The following is a 13,487-nucleotide window of genomic DNA, read 5'->3' as shown; positions in this document are numbered from 1 at the left end:
GCGTCAAAAGCACGAGGCGCGTGGCAAAGATGGCATTTCCGGTGGGGCCTTTCAAACTAAAAGACCATAAATGGCAAAAAGTTACAGTATGCCAGTTAAAATTACTGATTTTAGAAGCATTATTAATTTTATAACAACGATTAATACATTTTAAGTGGACAAATACATTTTTAATCTGGGATAAACTATGAATAAACATCTGATCTAAACGTGTTTTCCCTCGAACTCTTGGCTTTTGTGCGAATGATGTATTTTTCTTTGATAAATGTATTTTAAACACACAAAGAATCTGTGTGATGGACTAATTTCAACCAGGTCAGGCTCTGTGTTCAGACATGTCTTTAATGGTACCGGCCCGTAATCTGGATTAGTGGTGAAAAAACTGACGATGACAGATGTTCTTCCTTTACAAATGAAAGAAAACTTTGCTTTTGTGAAGTTTCCTTTGTTCTTCCCAGAAAATGTCAGAACTTGTCTGAGAAACGCGACAAAGCCCGAAAGCGGCGAGTCCACATCAGAAGAAACACGCCATCAGACCCAGAAACGGTTTGGATTCAACCCATAAATCGGCGTCCAAGTGTTGACCGAGGATTTTTTACATGATTTTAACCACACAACAGTTCTTTGACTGTAGTTTGTTGCCCTCTGGTGGTCTGGGGGAGACATGCAGCACGAAAAAATATACATCTATGCTCAGAGAAATTAGATGTAAAACCTAAAAATAAACAGTAAAAAATTATATTAATGTTTATTGTCTTTATTTTCATGATTTTACAAATATGATACTTCTGCAATTCAACTTGAACTGTGCAACACAATGGCATCATGGACTGTGGACGTACCGAAGGTCGGCTGTGACTCCAGCACACTTTTTTTTCAACTTTTTTTAAATAATTTTAAACCAAATTTATTCCATCGCTGATGTCAGCTGGTTTCTCACGAGCAGCTTTAACACGACATTTTTCACCACTGACATAATGACGGCTTGTTGAGTCTCTTTGGATGAGGCTGGCGGGTCTGGGTCAGAATGTTCTGAGACACCAGTACAGAGAACAATGGCATGCAAGACTCACACACACACACTCACTGGAAGATTTCATAAATCAAAAGTTACGGCTGGGACAGCAGAGTCCTCATAAACTCCTCATAGCCAAGAAACTCTGGAGGATTAATGGGCCTTAACTGGGGGGGGGGTCAACACAACAACTTTTCAAAATAAGCCTAATTTTGGGACATCATACATCTCACTACAATATTATTTAGTCTTCTTAAACACAACTTCACTACAAATGCGTGTGCTTTTGATTTGAAATCAAAATGGGAAAAATAAAGGTTAAGCTCTGACAACACTCCACCGAGTCCAGGAAGTGCTCACCTCAAAACAACACTTTCACTTCAATATGGCACAAGCGTTAAAATAAAGACTCCTGAAAGTATCCTGGGTGAGAAGAACATATCAAAAATATTAAGATCATCACTTTTTTCCCTCCCCTGACTGGAACATGCAAGTGTTCAGGATGATCGGACCATTTGAGTTGGGACGAGGTGAAAAATCTGGGTCGGTTCACTTTCAAAAACTTTTTCACTTTAGCGTTAAAGACAAAAAAAACCTCTCAGAAATCTCTAAAAGGGGCCAACTCAGAAAATCTGCCAAACCAACATTAAAGGGGAAATCAGAAACATGAACAGCAAACCTACCTTTTCGTTTTAACAGAACAATTCTGAACTAAAACCGTGAAATCCAAATTCCGAGTTTAAAGGTGAATAACCATAAATGCACAGAATTCGGATTTTAAAGTCAAAATTGGAAGATTAAAACAACAGCAACTTCAAGAAGAAACTGCCAAACTTCTGAAAATGAACCCAAGTATGAAAGCGTCTATATTTGAGTTTCAAACTCAAAAGGTTTTCAAAAATGCACATCTGAAATTTTCACTTTTCCCACAAACGTGGAGAAATTCTGGCCCCCGGTGCCGATCAGGTACTGCGACACCAGCTGAGCTAGACACCGAGCCGGTTCTCCTGAATCCAAAGCTGTTAAATATGAGATTTGATGAAAATAAACAGGTTTACAGCACTCTTCCCTCCTTTCTTCATGTGCTTCTGTAGGTGTCAGCTTTGGCACCCTGCTGAGCTCCCCAAACACAGAACAACCAGCCTCCTCTCCCTCCATCCTGCTCTCATCCCTTATATATTTCTATCCATATATCTTGGTCGGCACGTTTGTCTCTAAAATGTCTTTTAAGGAGAAAATCAACACGTGAAGGCCTTCTCCTGGTAAACCATTAACCCCACTACAAAACCAAATAAATACGGTTTTCTGGCAAACTGGTCAAAAAAAAAGAAAGAAGCTTAAACAAAGTAGTGTCTTCATGAAGAAATCCAGTCAGAAGAACCAAAGTAACGTTACATGAAGTTTCAATCTAATGTAGTGGTCGTGTTTTGTTCTCATGTCCAGGCTGACTTCATTTAAACTCTCCCCTCCCCCAACCAGAACCGCTTCAACAGTCTTTGACCTTCACTCGCTCCTCTTCGCCCCGTCAAAATGCTTGTTGTCCACCCAGCGTGGGGAGGGGCTTCATCAGTCGGCATAGTGCATGATGGACTCCACGTAGTTGCCGGGGAATAGGCCGGTGGTCCCGTTCATCACGCCCTCGTACCATCCGTCATCGTTCTTCTTGATCACGTAGATGATGGCGCCCTCCTGGAACGACAGCTCGTCCTCCTTGTCTCGAGCGTAATCGTAGATGGCCACCACTGAAGGAAAGACACAACGGCCCGGAATTACACATAAGATCTTTTTTAAATCTGGTTTCCAAGCTGGAGGGGAAAACAAAACCACCCACCTTTCTCCAGGTAGTTCCGTGGCGCCCAGGGAGGGTCCTCCTCAGCGTATGGGTCACTGTATTCCACCACCGCTGACTCATCTTCATCATCATCTTCGTAGTCCTCTGGTGGTGGGGGAGGTGGAGTCGGCTCCTCAAACACCGGCTCGTCAGCTGGGGGAGGCGGTGGCGGCACTTCTGAAACTACAGGTTCCTATATTAAAGGCGTGAACTCACCGGTGAGGGAGGCAGAGACGACAGAGGGGAAAGGAAACATCTAACTAGGAGATCAAACCCGTGACAACAGGAAGTAAACATGCGCTTCCCCACGGGCCACGCTGTGTAACCGGAACATCCTTCGTTTTCATGCAGGGCACTGAGGTTCATGCACGTGTCCCCGACGCCCCGTTAACGTGATGTGAGCCGCTTCCACTACTGGTTACAAATCTCCAATCACAAATCCTCAGCTAATCAATCCGCAGCAGAAAATAGTCCCAAAAGAATCTTGACAGATTTACTGATTCAACGGAATTATTTATCAACATAAATAAGCTGTATCCATGGTGACTGGAGGCCGACCGCTTGTTTATTCCTTCGTGACAGTACCAAAGACAAAGATGGTCATGCTGGGGAAGTCGAGGGGGAGGAGCTACAAGCTACTTACTGGTCTCCTGAACTCGGGCCACGAAGCCCATCAGAGGCAGCTGAGGGGTGATCTGCATGGAGGGAGGAGGGGGCGCAAGAGGGCCGACTAACAGCACCAGTATGAACACGAGGAGGAGGGAGGAGGGAGAGGAACAGAGTTAAAAGAGAGGCACAGAAAGATCAAAGAGAAACAGAGACAAAGATCAAAGAGAAAGAATCAGAGACAGAAGTCAAAGTGGGAAAGGACAAAGATCAGCCAAATTAAAGCCACTTGTGCCTTTTGTATATTTTCGGCAGAATTCAACTTAAACAGCAGAATATCGAATGATTTATTTTCTTGTAAATTCAGGTTTTCTTCAACATGTCTGCCTCTTTGTTCTGCGGGGGAAAAGAGGCTCGTGATCATCTATCGACCCCACAAGAACCTGGGAAGTTTCCCCAGAAAAACAGCTGAAGCTGACGATTGAAGAACCTCTTCATGTGTAAAGTTAATCTCTGGGTTTTATACCAAAGTTTACATTTTGTAAATCTGAAGCCTGGAAGTTGGTACCTTGGTTCTGGGTGAAGTGTAGACCACCGTTCAACTGGTTCTGGTTGTGAGCCGTGTTGGGCTGACTGGTGACCGAGGAGGGTCGGCGGTACGGCAGCGAGCCCCCCACCTGCTGGTTCTGGGGTTGCTGCACGGGTCGATTCATGCTGTAGAACTGTGGAGCGCCTGTGGAGGTGACAGCAGGGGGGGGTGGGGGGGGGGGCAGAAGAGCGCCGTGAGTAAAGATGATCATCTTCAAGGTGCACTATGCAACCCGTCTGGTTTCAACATAAATTCATTGTTGACCGATTCATTTTGATCCGCTCTCTGCCCTCTCAACAGACGGAAAAAGCCCGGTGGCACCATCTTTATGCTGGGCTGGTCCTCCCTGAACCTCTCCCCCCACAGAATGAGGAAAGCAAATGAGTGCTGCATTGCTTCTGCAGCCCAGCCGCTGGTAAAACAGGGATCAGACAGGAGCGGCGCGACATAGCGATGGGAATGATTTGCATAGGTGGGCCTGCAACCTGCGCCGCCGCTGCTCATTAGCATTTAAAGCTGCAGACACCGAGAAGTCCTATCTGAAGGAACGCTCACCGTGGGCCGAATTTAGAGAAAGAGGCCTCAAATACAGTATTAGGGGATCGGTAGGACCTATATTAAAGCCTCCAAGAGCAACACAACCTTCCAATAAAAATGAATTTGATGGGCGGCTTTTAAGTGAATTTATAAACAGTGTTTATAAGAATGTGGTTGTCACGTTAGTTTTATTTCAGTGTCTCTTTTGTTGAATGCTTTCAATCTTCTGGAATGTTTTATTTCTATTTTGTTTATCATAATTTCAGCAATATTTGAAAACACTGAGGTGCGGGACAGAAACTCAAACAGGATCCACGGGATCTCTCGTTGAAGGAAGCAAAAATCCACTGCGGGAGAGAACAATGGCACAGTTCATTCATTCATCATCAGCACAGACAGCCGAGGAGACACGGAAGGATGAAGAACAAATGACGCTCTGACAGATCTGCACAAAGGACAGACTCTTCAGACGCATCCGAGCTTTAAATCAAGGGTAAATGTGTGAGAGGTGAATATTTAGCAGAAATGACAGTGTGACAGCACCAGAAACAGAGTTCTGTCATTTTCCCACCATCAATATTGTCCAGTTAACATATAAAGTGCTGTTTCAGAGCATTTCTCTAAACGTCCATGCAAGCAGCTGAGGCAACATCAAACTCAATCATCCATCACTGTCAGCCACTCCTCAGAACGGCAACATTAACCGCTGGATTCAATAAGATGTTCATCAACAAAGGCTTTTGGGAGAGAAATTAAGGCTAGATGCCTTAATATGTCAAATATGCCTTTGTATTGTCAAAATGACCTGGCGTCGCTGTGATATACGTAGTTGTAAAAGTGTACAAAATGACAGAATCAGCCAGAAGTTAAAATACGCCCAGCACACGGGGAAAAAAATGCAATTTTCAAAAACACAATTTGTAACCTCGAACAGAAATTACAGATTGATGAAACACAACAAACTCCTGAAGAAAGGTGTAAAAGGGAGAATGCTGCTGACAGGATGCAGAGGGAAAGCAACGTGCACGGCAGGAGGTCTGATGGAGTGACGACAAACGGCGTGCAGTGAAGGGGGCCGGATGGAGGGCGACCACACAGGTGGGACTCACCTTGTGCAGGGTTGCTGTAAGGGGCGGGGCCTGTGCCAGTGGGGGCTGCAGAATTAGGGAGCTGGGGAGGGGGTGGGGGTACAGGCAAGATCTCTACAGGAGGGTTGGGGGCCTGTGGAGGGCCATCTAGAGTAGGTGTAGTGGTGGAGTTTTGGGGAGGTTTAGCGGTGTTGGCGGCTGCTGAAACTGTTATCGGGTTGGAAAGGCGAGAGAGAAAAGAGAGGTGAGGGAAGTCAAGAGCAGGGTCAGCCGGGAGGATCCAGAGTTCCTGCCTGTCACCTTCACAGGCACAAACCCTGGATCCCGAGAGAACTCGTCACACATTAGTCGGGTTAGTTTCGCCTACACAGCGAGATGCTGCAGGAAAGGACGTGAAAGGCGCCGTTACCTGGGAAGGCTGTGGGTGGCGCTGGAGTAGGCACAGCAATGGGCACGCCCACACTTCCACTGCCGCTGTTCTCCCGGCTGCTGCTGCGACTGCTGCTGGGATGGCTGCCTCCGCTGCTGCCACTGCTGACAGCAAGTAGGTCAGCAAACGTGTGAGAGCACAACCACACTGGGACGACCACAAAACAAGGGTAATTCAACAGGAAGAAAAGTACACCAATAATACAGCCGCTTTCCACCTGTGCTGTGGCGCTGCAGGCATTAACGTCAGGTACGCTGAGGAGGAACAGGCTTAGAAAGAGGACAGAGACAGCGGCAGCAGGCTGAGGTGTTCCCCGAGAGTAACGTCCTCTCATCACACCGACGCACCCGAGCCTCAGTAATTAGGCTCCGTCGAACCGACCGTCATTCCGATGGTTTCCAGAAAATTAACACCTAAAGGTCGATCTGGAGGGCTCGTTCTCGACCGTGTTTCCTTTCAGGGACACCAGAGAAAAGGTCCTTGCTTCACTTCCTTGTGTGTAATCACTTTTCAGACTGCATTCGTGTGTCAAAACAATGAAATAAAGGTTTGCTTTGTTTGGTCTGGAACAAGGCCCAAATCAATATTGAAATAAAATCTCCCCCCAGCTGTAACGCCAGAACCAGTCAGCACGAACTTGCTTCACAATTAAGATTATTAACGCAGCGGCGTCGAGAGCACGTATGCGTCAGCACAAGGCATTATGTCTTTAAAATGAATGTCACGCTAGTCGAGAAAAAAAAGACCTTAGCAAGGACACATGAACAGGTGATGCAGCAGAAGCAAAACAAAGACAAACGTGTAACAGCAGTGACAGGCAGACGCGGGAGAGCGGTGAGGGAATGAAAATGGAGCGCTCAGGAAATCTTTTCTCTTCCCGTGGTGTTTCCCCCAGAAACCGTATGTTCAGAAAAACAGCATCGCTGGAAACAACAGACCTGGGGACCTGGGGCTGGGAGGACTGGGGGGCATCGCCACGGGGACCAGCATCTCGTCCTGCATTTATGTCATTCTCAGGCCTCTGAACTTGTCTTTGCTTTAGCAGCAACGAAGCTGGCGGCTACAGTCTGTTTCCAGGGCATCAGACCTTGACACATATGTCTAACTCGAGTGTGAGTGCAAAGCCCAGTTTTACACACAAGTCTAGAAATGATGAGTTTTTCCTTCTTAGATATTAACTCAGACACTTGAGGTGTCCTTCAGGACTCAGAGGCCACAAAGACTGAGGGTGGGCCGAAAAAAACCCTACTAATCTCTGTCATACAACACACTTTGGGAAGATCTCTGTATCTACTTGATCAAAAACATTTTAAGTTCTGGTTAAGAACACTGAGGAACTTCCCTTTAGGTCTGGTCTGTAGTGTCAGTGCAGAAGAGGTGAAGAAGGTGGGGGGAGCAGTGTAGAGAGGCATGCTGGGGAGGGGCAGTGGGTACCTGTACGTGCGATTCCTCTGATTAACAGATGCAGTGCGTGCAGGGCTCTGCTGGGGGTGCGCCATGATGCGCGTCGGGCTTGAGACGTAGTCGTTAGGGACAACGGGTGGACGCACTGGCTCAAGCGTCCTATAGGGGGAGTTGCGCCTGTGAGAGGGTGGGAAAGGAGCATCCAGAGAAGTATGGGGGGAGGGGGGGAAGAGCAAGAAACAAACAAGTGCAAACTTAAAATAAATGGGGTAGGACAGGTGGTGAACATTAGGGTTGTTGGAGTGAATCCACAGGTGATACTGGGGACGGAGACAGGACAAAACTCTGCTGTCTGCAGAATCGTGCTCAAGTGAACAGCTGCCTAATGTACAGATCTAATCCTACACAATCCAGACTGCTTCTGAACATCATTACCTGTTGACAGGGGGGGGTAACATCAGGATGAAGGCAGTACTACATATTTGACCCGGATCGGAATTTTTCTATTAAAATGAATAAATGTGCAACAGTGCAGGTCAAAATGCACTGAGGACACTTTGTTAGAAAAGTTGGAAATGTACTGCTGACAACTTTTAGCCTGATTACCCAAGATGGATGTTGAACCAGCAGCAAACAGCTCTGGAATTATTTATGCTTAAAACAGCCTAAAATTCACATTTCTGAACCAGAGATTATTAAACAGACATAAAGTTGTCTTGGAAATGTCAGAAAACCAATTCATTTGGGTCAAAGACGTCTTTCATGTAAATTTCCCAGCTGACACCGACATATGGCCCATCTCTGAGCATGGTTGTCATGGCGAAATGTCACTGTGTGGTATATGAGGCAGCAGGGGTGAATGGGCTGAACAAATAATTAACAAAAAAAGGAAAAAATAAATAAATAAAGATGTCTGCATGTAGCAGCATCATGGAGAGTTGATCACATGCATCTGGCACACAGACCTCGTGTGTGTGTGTCTGTGTATGTATGTGTGTGTGCGTGTGTGTGTGAGAGAGAGAGAGAGCAGACGGCCTGTGGGCCTGTGACAAAAAAAACAGTCAAATAGACAATATGAAACACAGAATCGGACAGTTTTGGTCGCAGAAAAAAGATTACACACATGAAGAAACTCTTCAGAACCGGAAAGCAGGATTTTGGACTAAAACACTTACTCATCGCATCAGCAAACAGCCGGTGGGGTTTGTGAACTTATTAAAAGGGCAGATGGAGGGACAGCACCAACACTTTGAACATACCAGGTGCGTTGAAAGTGGTGGAAAAGTGTGGTGTTGCTGAAGCGCAGCTGACTGAACATACAGACCATCGGGACAGGGGCACCAGGCAGGAAAAGCGCTTCCTGTTTCGATGTGTATGGCGCTCGTGCTCACATGTGCCTTGTGCTGCAGTGCCCCTCAAAAACCAACACCAACGATTCATTGTTCACAACAAAAACAAAACAAGCTTGAGTTTGTTTCAGTTTGTCCTGGAGAGATCATGTTTCTTGGTAGGAGATGACGAAAAGTCAAGTGGAAGTGGGAAAAATCCCGACTTTTCCCGTTTTAGAGTTCGATCCTCAGAGTTTTGAAGAATCACGATAGACTTTTTTCCCCCCAGGTGTGTATTTTAGGGGCTTATCTGTTAGAGCTGTGGGGAAATAAAGAAGCTTTGGCAAATGGAACACACAGAAATTATGACTGAAAATATTTTTTTTAAAAATCGGACATCATTGGGGCATCAGGTCCGTTTCAGAGAAATCGGCATTTTTCCCCGAAAACCGAAATGTTTCAGTGGTTCCAAAATGGCCGACTTCAAATTAAAAACTGCTTAGTGTTTGATCAGTTTATGACTCGAGGATTCCTCAACGGTTTCAAAAGCTCACTGTCATTCTGTTTGTCTCCAGTTTTCTGTCATCAGGAGGGTTTTGATTCTATTCATATTTTTATTTGCCTTTCTGAGCCCACACCAGACAAGAGGATTTTCAGGCTTCCTCGTGAAAAAGGAACTGGTTCAACGTTTGAGTCGCACTATTCCAGCGAAAGGCATTTTACTGTAGAGTTAAGTGTGACACAGACACCCACCAAGAGCAACTCCTGGGGGAGGGGGAGCAGAGCCCAGTTTGTTCTACGCGAGTCAGCACAGGTACGTACCCAAGGGTTCCTTTCCCTGACATGGGTGGGCTGGGGGGCTTCTGTGTCGGGGGGTTGGTGCGGGGGAGTCCGCCTCCTCCTCCAGTCTTCATGTTCTGAGCACTGGCCTGCAGGAGAAGCACAGAGAAGAACCTCAGAATCAGAGCCAAGCTGGTGATGCCTTTCAAACCTGAATTCTCTCTCAACCTCTGCATCAAAGAAAATATGACACGATTAATCCATAACTGGGTATTTCATCTTACAGGGAATGTGTTATACTTATGGTTTTTCTCTTTACATTTTTAAAATGATTATAATAATTGGTCAACCCACCGATAACGCCAACACGTCTCTCACACACACACACAGACACACACAGACACACACACACCAGGACAAACGCAGCGACAGCTTAAACTTAAAGATGTAGAGAATGAACGCATCTCCACTGATTTGAACCTCAAGGATCTATGTGCAAAAAAAAACCCTCAACAAAACATAAAAAACTTCACAGCAACTAAAAACAGGCAGAAAGATAGCCCCAAAATGAGGCTTTTACTTTGAAAGTCTTACCTTAAACCTTTGCAACCACTATGTTTGGGCAAAATTAAGTTAGGCAGGCAAAGAGAAAGAGAAGAAATGAGAGGATTAATGCAAAGAGGAGAAAAGATGAACAATGACGGCTGGATTCTATTCAGATAACGGGACTGTGTTGACATCTTAGCGCTCATCTTTGTGTTACATGACAAGGTTGGGACAAAGCAGCACCACTTTTCTGACGTTTTCTCTGCTCTGTGATTGTTTTACGCACTAGATTCTTACTCAACCTGCTGAATTCACATTAGGACAAAGAAAACTGCTGGAGTGACTTCATATTCTGGCGATTAAATTTGACCACCCATACGCTGCAGAAACCCCAGCCCACTCCCGGGGTAAAGAGAGAAGTGACCACCTTGACTCCGTGGCCCATGTCGTCCAGCATGCTGTAGTCGATGGGCTTGCGGATGTAGCGCACGGGCCTCTCAGGATTGGCGGGGGCAATGATCTTGTGCGTGCGAGATGTGTTTTTATTAGTCGTAAGGATACCAATTTCACGTCGGGCCACCTTCTCTTTATGGATGTCCACCGTCTACAGGCAGAGGACAGAGCACGGGATGTTAAAGATGATTTAATAAATAAAGAATAAATAAAGAATATAGCCGTGCACAAGGACAGTGAATCAACCTGTGAGATGTGATTGATGGATGACTCCATACGGCGGAGCTGCGACGCCTGGATGTCGAGCATCTGCAACACATTGTTGGCGAGTGTGTTGATCAGGTAGGCGACGCTGGCCAGAGACTGAGTAGTGTAGTTCTTGGTCTCCTCCAACGCCCTCTGCTTGTCTGGAGACTAAATGACAAGAGAAAACAGGTTGAGTCAAAGTTTTTAAACACAAAACTTACAACATTGAGGGTTTTGTTCCTTAACAGAAACCTTGTTTACGGACCAAAAAGCAGGTTGCCATGGTGTCACCAGTAGCTCAACTCGACTGAAATCATCCACAATCACACAAACAAGGTGAAGAAATGTGAGATTTGCCACCTGGAAGCATTGTGCAGGTTTCACTTTAGCAGAAAAAGACTTGATTGATGGCATGAGAGCAGCGGTAGGACTGCGGGACACCATCCAACTGGTGGAGGATCCACAACTGGTTCTAATGTGGGCCTGCTGCTTCTTACCAGTTAACGTTACCACTGCAGTTTTCTACCGGCGGTTGGACACAAATATGCCGTTTAATATTGAATGAATGCTTGAAGGCTGTTTCAAGGCAGAACATTGGCTGGTTCATCCACAGGGTCAGATCCTGTATCCGGTGATTAGGGATTGACTGTCCGATTGATTAGAAGCTAATATCGCAGCTCAGTTGGAGGCACTTCTCACTGAAGGGAGCTGCCAAAACCCTACAGAGGTGAGTTTTGTTGCCAGCCTGTCCACGATGGTCTCCTTACAGCCACAATCTGGTGTAAAAAGGACACACGAAGAGCAGCCTCAGCGCCAACATGCTGATGTGTTAAACCGAGCCCGCTCCGCTCAGATAAACACCGTTGGAAGTGACAAACAGCTCTGTGGAGGCTGAGACACTGCTGGAGAATGAGGACGGACAGGTTGTGTGATGAGCTGAGGGGTGCAGCCGCAGGGCCAAACCCATCCTCTGCTCCACCTTATTCTGCTATAGCGACATCAATGAAACAAACCAAACAAGTCGGACTCGCAGCCTCGCATGTGACATACTTCACATTTTTGGGGTCATTCAGCTGATCGGGGGCCAAATGTTCATCACCTCTCCTAGATTCTCAGTGTGGAGCACAGAGGAGTCAGAGGTGGAATTCTGCAGCGGCCAACAAAGAAATCACAATTTGCCTTGTCGAAATATGACAAAAGATCAGAAGCAAGCCTTTCGCAAAGTAAACACAATATACAGAGTACATTCCATTTAATAAGCCTCGTTACAATATTTTTTGCACAATGGCTCCACAAATTGATTTTAAGAGAAACAGGAAATGCATGGAAAAAAGCGGGATATTGAAAAGGTCACTTTATGGGCAGAATCTGTGTCCTGGCCCGAATAAACCACCGGTCTCTGGTGCCGCCCACATGAGATCTCACATGTTCAAACGGGACCAGCACCGGGACCTGCTGCTCAACGTGGGTATCAAATCTGTCTCCGCTCCTGCAAATGGTGAGACTGAGGAAAAGACCGGGGCAGCTCGGCCCACATCCTTCCAACACCCACCTCCTTCATCACGGAAGGAACCGACCTGTCAAACCTGATCAGCCTCCATCAGGAAGGCGTCGGGATTCGCATCCTCCGGACCCAGCAACAGTGTGTAGGAGGGTGAAACTGTGCGGACACGCCACAGATCTGCTGCAATGATGGAGGGGTCGAGCCGCGGAACGAACCAAAAGTCACATGTGCGAGCCAGCGTCATGTCGCTGCATGTGCAAGAAAAGAAACGTTTAAAAAACCGCCTGCCGAAACATGGCGTGTCGTGAGCGTTCCCAGGTGCCAAAAATAAGGCGACACATAGCAAGTGCATCGCTGGCACTGGCGTCCTGGTCCTGCATCATAAATCTGCATCTGCGCCTCGGTAGCAAACCTGTCGACTGGCTTCAGTCTGCGTTGTTGTCCGCGGGCTGGTACACGGCCCCGGCAGGTATGCGTTCCATACCCTTTGAATCCGTTCTTTGGTCTCCTGGTTCCACTGAAACGTCGCTAATTCCGAGCAGAAGTTAAAGGGTTAGTCCTCGACGCTGGACGCGACGTTCTATGCAGTGGAGGCGAAAATAAATCAACCCCAAAGCGTTTCCCCCACCCCCCCCTTACACACGAAGGTGGCTTTAATGGGAGCTGGCGTGTACGAGTAAAACTACAGCGACGGGCACCTTTTTTTTGCTTTAGCTCACTACGTGTTAGCTTGAGCTTGCTAACATTAGTAGCTAGCTTAGCATAGCGTTGTTTCGCCCCCTCTTCGACACCCATAAAATGAGCCCCCCGCCGCATTTCCTCGCCACCTACCTGGACATAGTTGCTCTCGCAGTACTCCGCTACTCTCTCCAAGTTGGTGAAGCTGTCAAGCAGTGCACTTCGCCCTGCTGGAATCTCTTCTTCCAGAAGCATTTGTAGCTCCGCCATTTTCACATCTTTAAGCGGAGAATCCCTCTGTCCGTGTGTACGTGCGGGCTCACTAGCGCCGCGGCGGCGGAGTGCGGTAGCGCAGGGAGCGAGCCGACTTTCATTCATGTTATTTGTCCGTTTGTGGTTTAAACGGGACGAGAAATTCAATGACCTACTGACTCAACGGTTCGTCTTCTTTT

The 13,487-nt window shown here is 46.7% G+C and overlaps 1 protein-coding gene across 21 annotated transcripts; it reads right to left on the bottom strand.

Moving 5' to 3' along the window:
- Window positions 1-736: 736 nt before the first annotated feature.
- On the bottom strand, window positions 737-13,364 carry abi2b (abl-interactor 2b). Of its 21 annotated transcripts, none has more exons than XM_057028761.1 (12): window positions 13,189-13,364; window positions 10,854-11,021; window positions 10,582-10,758; window positions 10,203-10,220; window positions 9,651-9,757; window positions 7,531-7,677; window positions 6,076-6,200; window positions 5,688-5,873; window positions 4,021-4,185; window positions 3,490-3,576; window positions 2,847-3,029; window positions 737-2,757 (listed from the first exon to the last, which is right to left on the bottom strand). In XM_057028761.1, the coding sequence occupies exons 1-12, from the start codon at window positions 13,303-13,305 to the stop codon at window positions 2,582-2,584; spliced, it is 1,656 nt and encodes a 551-aa protein (XP_056884741.1). In that variant the 5' UTR covers window positions 13,306-13,364; the 3' UTR covers window positions 737-2,581. The 21 variants fall into 21 exon arrangements, with proteins under 21 accessions (XP_056884741.1, XP_056884742.1, XP_056884759.1 ...); XM_057028762.1 differs by having other exon boundaries at window positions 6,076-6,197; XM_057028779.1 differs by lacking the exon at window positions 13,189-13,364 and adding an exon at window positions 12,770-12,955.
- Between the last annotated feature and the right edge of the window lie 123 nt (window positions 13,365-13,487).

This window comes from Takifugu flavidus, chromosome 3, assembly GCF_003711565.1.
Source record: "Takifugu flavidus isolate HTHZ2018 chromosome 3, ASM371156v2, whole genome shotgun sequence".
Classification (NCBI taxonomy): Eukaryota; Metazoa; Chordata; class Actinopteri; order Tetraodontiformes; family Tetraodontidae; genus Takifugu; species Takifugu flavidus.
Note: the sequence above shows the minus strand (reverse complement) of the source record. Positions and strands in the feature narration are given on the sequence as shown.

Excerpts from the sequence above, each read along its gene's own strand:
- abi2b (XM_057028761.1), bottom strand. The coding sequence starts at position 13,305 with ATGGCGGAGCTACAAATGCTTCTGGAAGAAGAGATTCCAGCAGGGCGA. Across the intron at positions 7,678-9,650 it reads TCAGGGAAAGGAACCCTTGG|GCGCAACTCCCCCTATAGGA; the intron begins GTACGTACCTGT and ends ACCCTCTCACAG. Across the intron at positions 2,758-2,846 it reads ACGGAACTACCTGGAGAAAG|TGGTGGCCATCTACGATTAC; the intron begins GTGGGTGGTTTT and ends TCTTTCCTTCAG.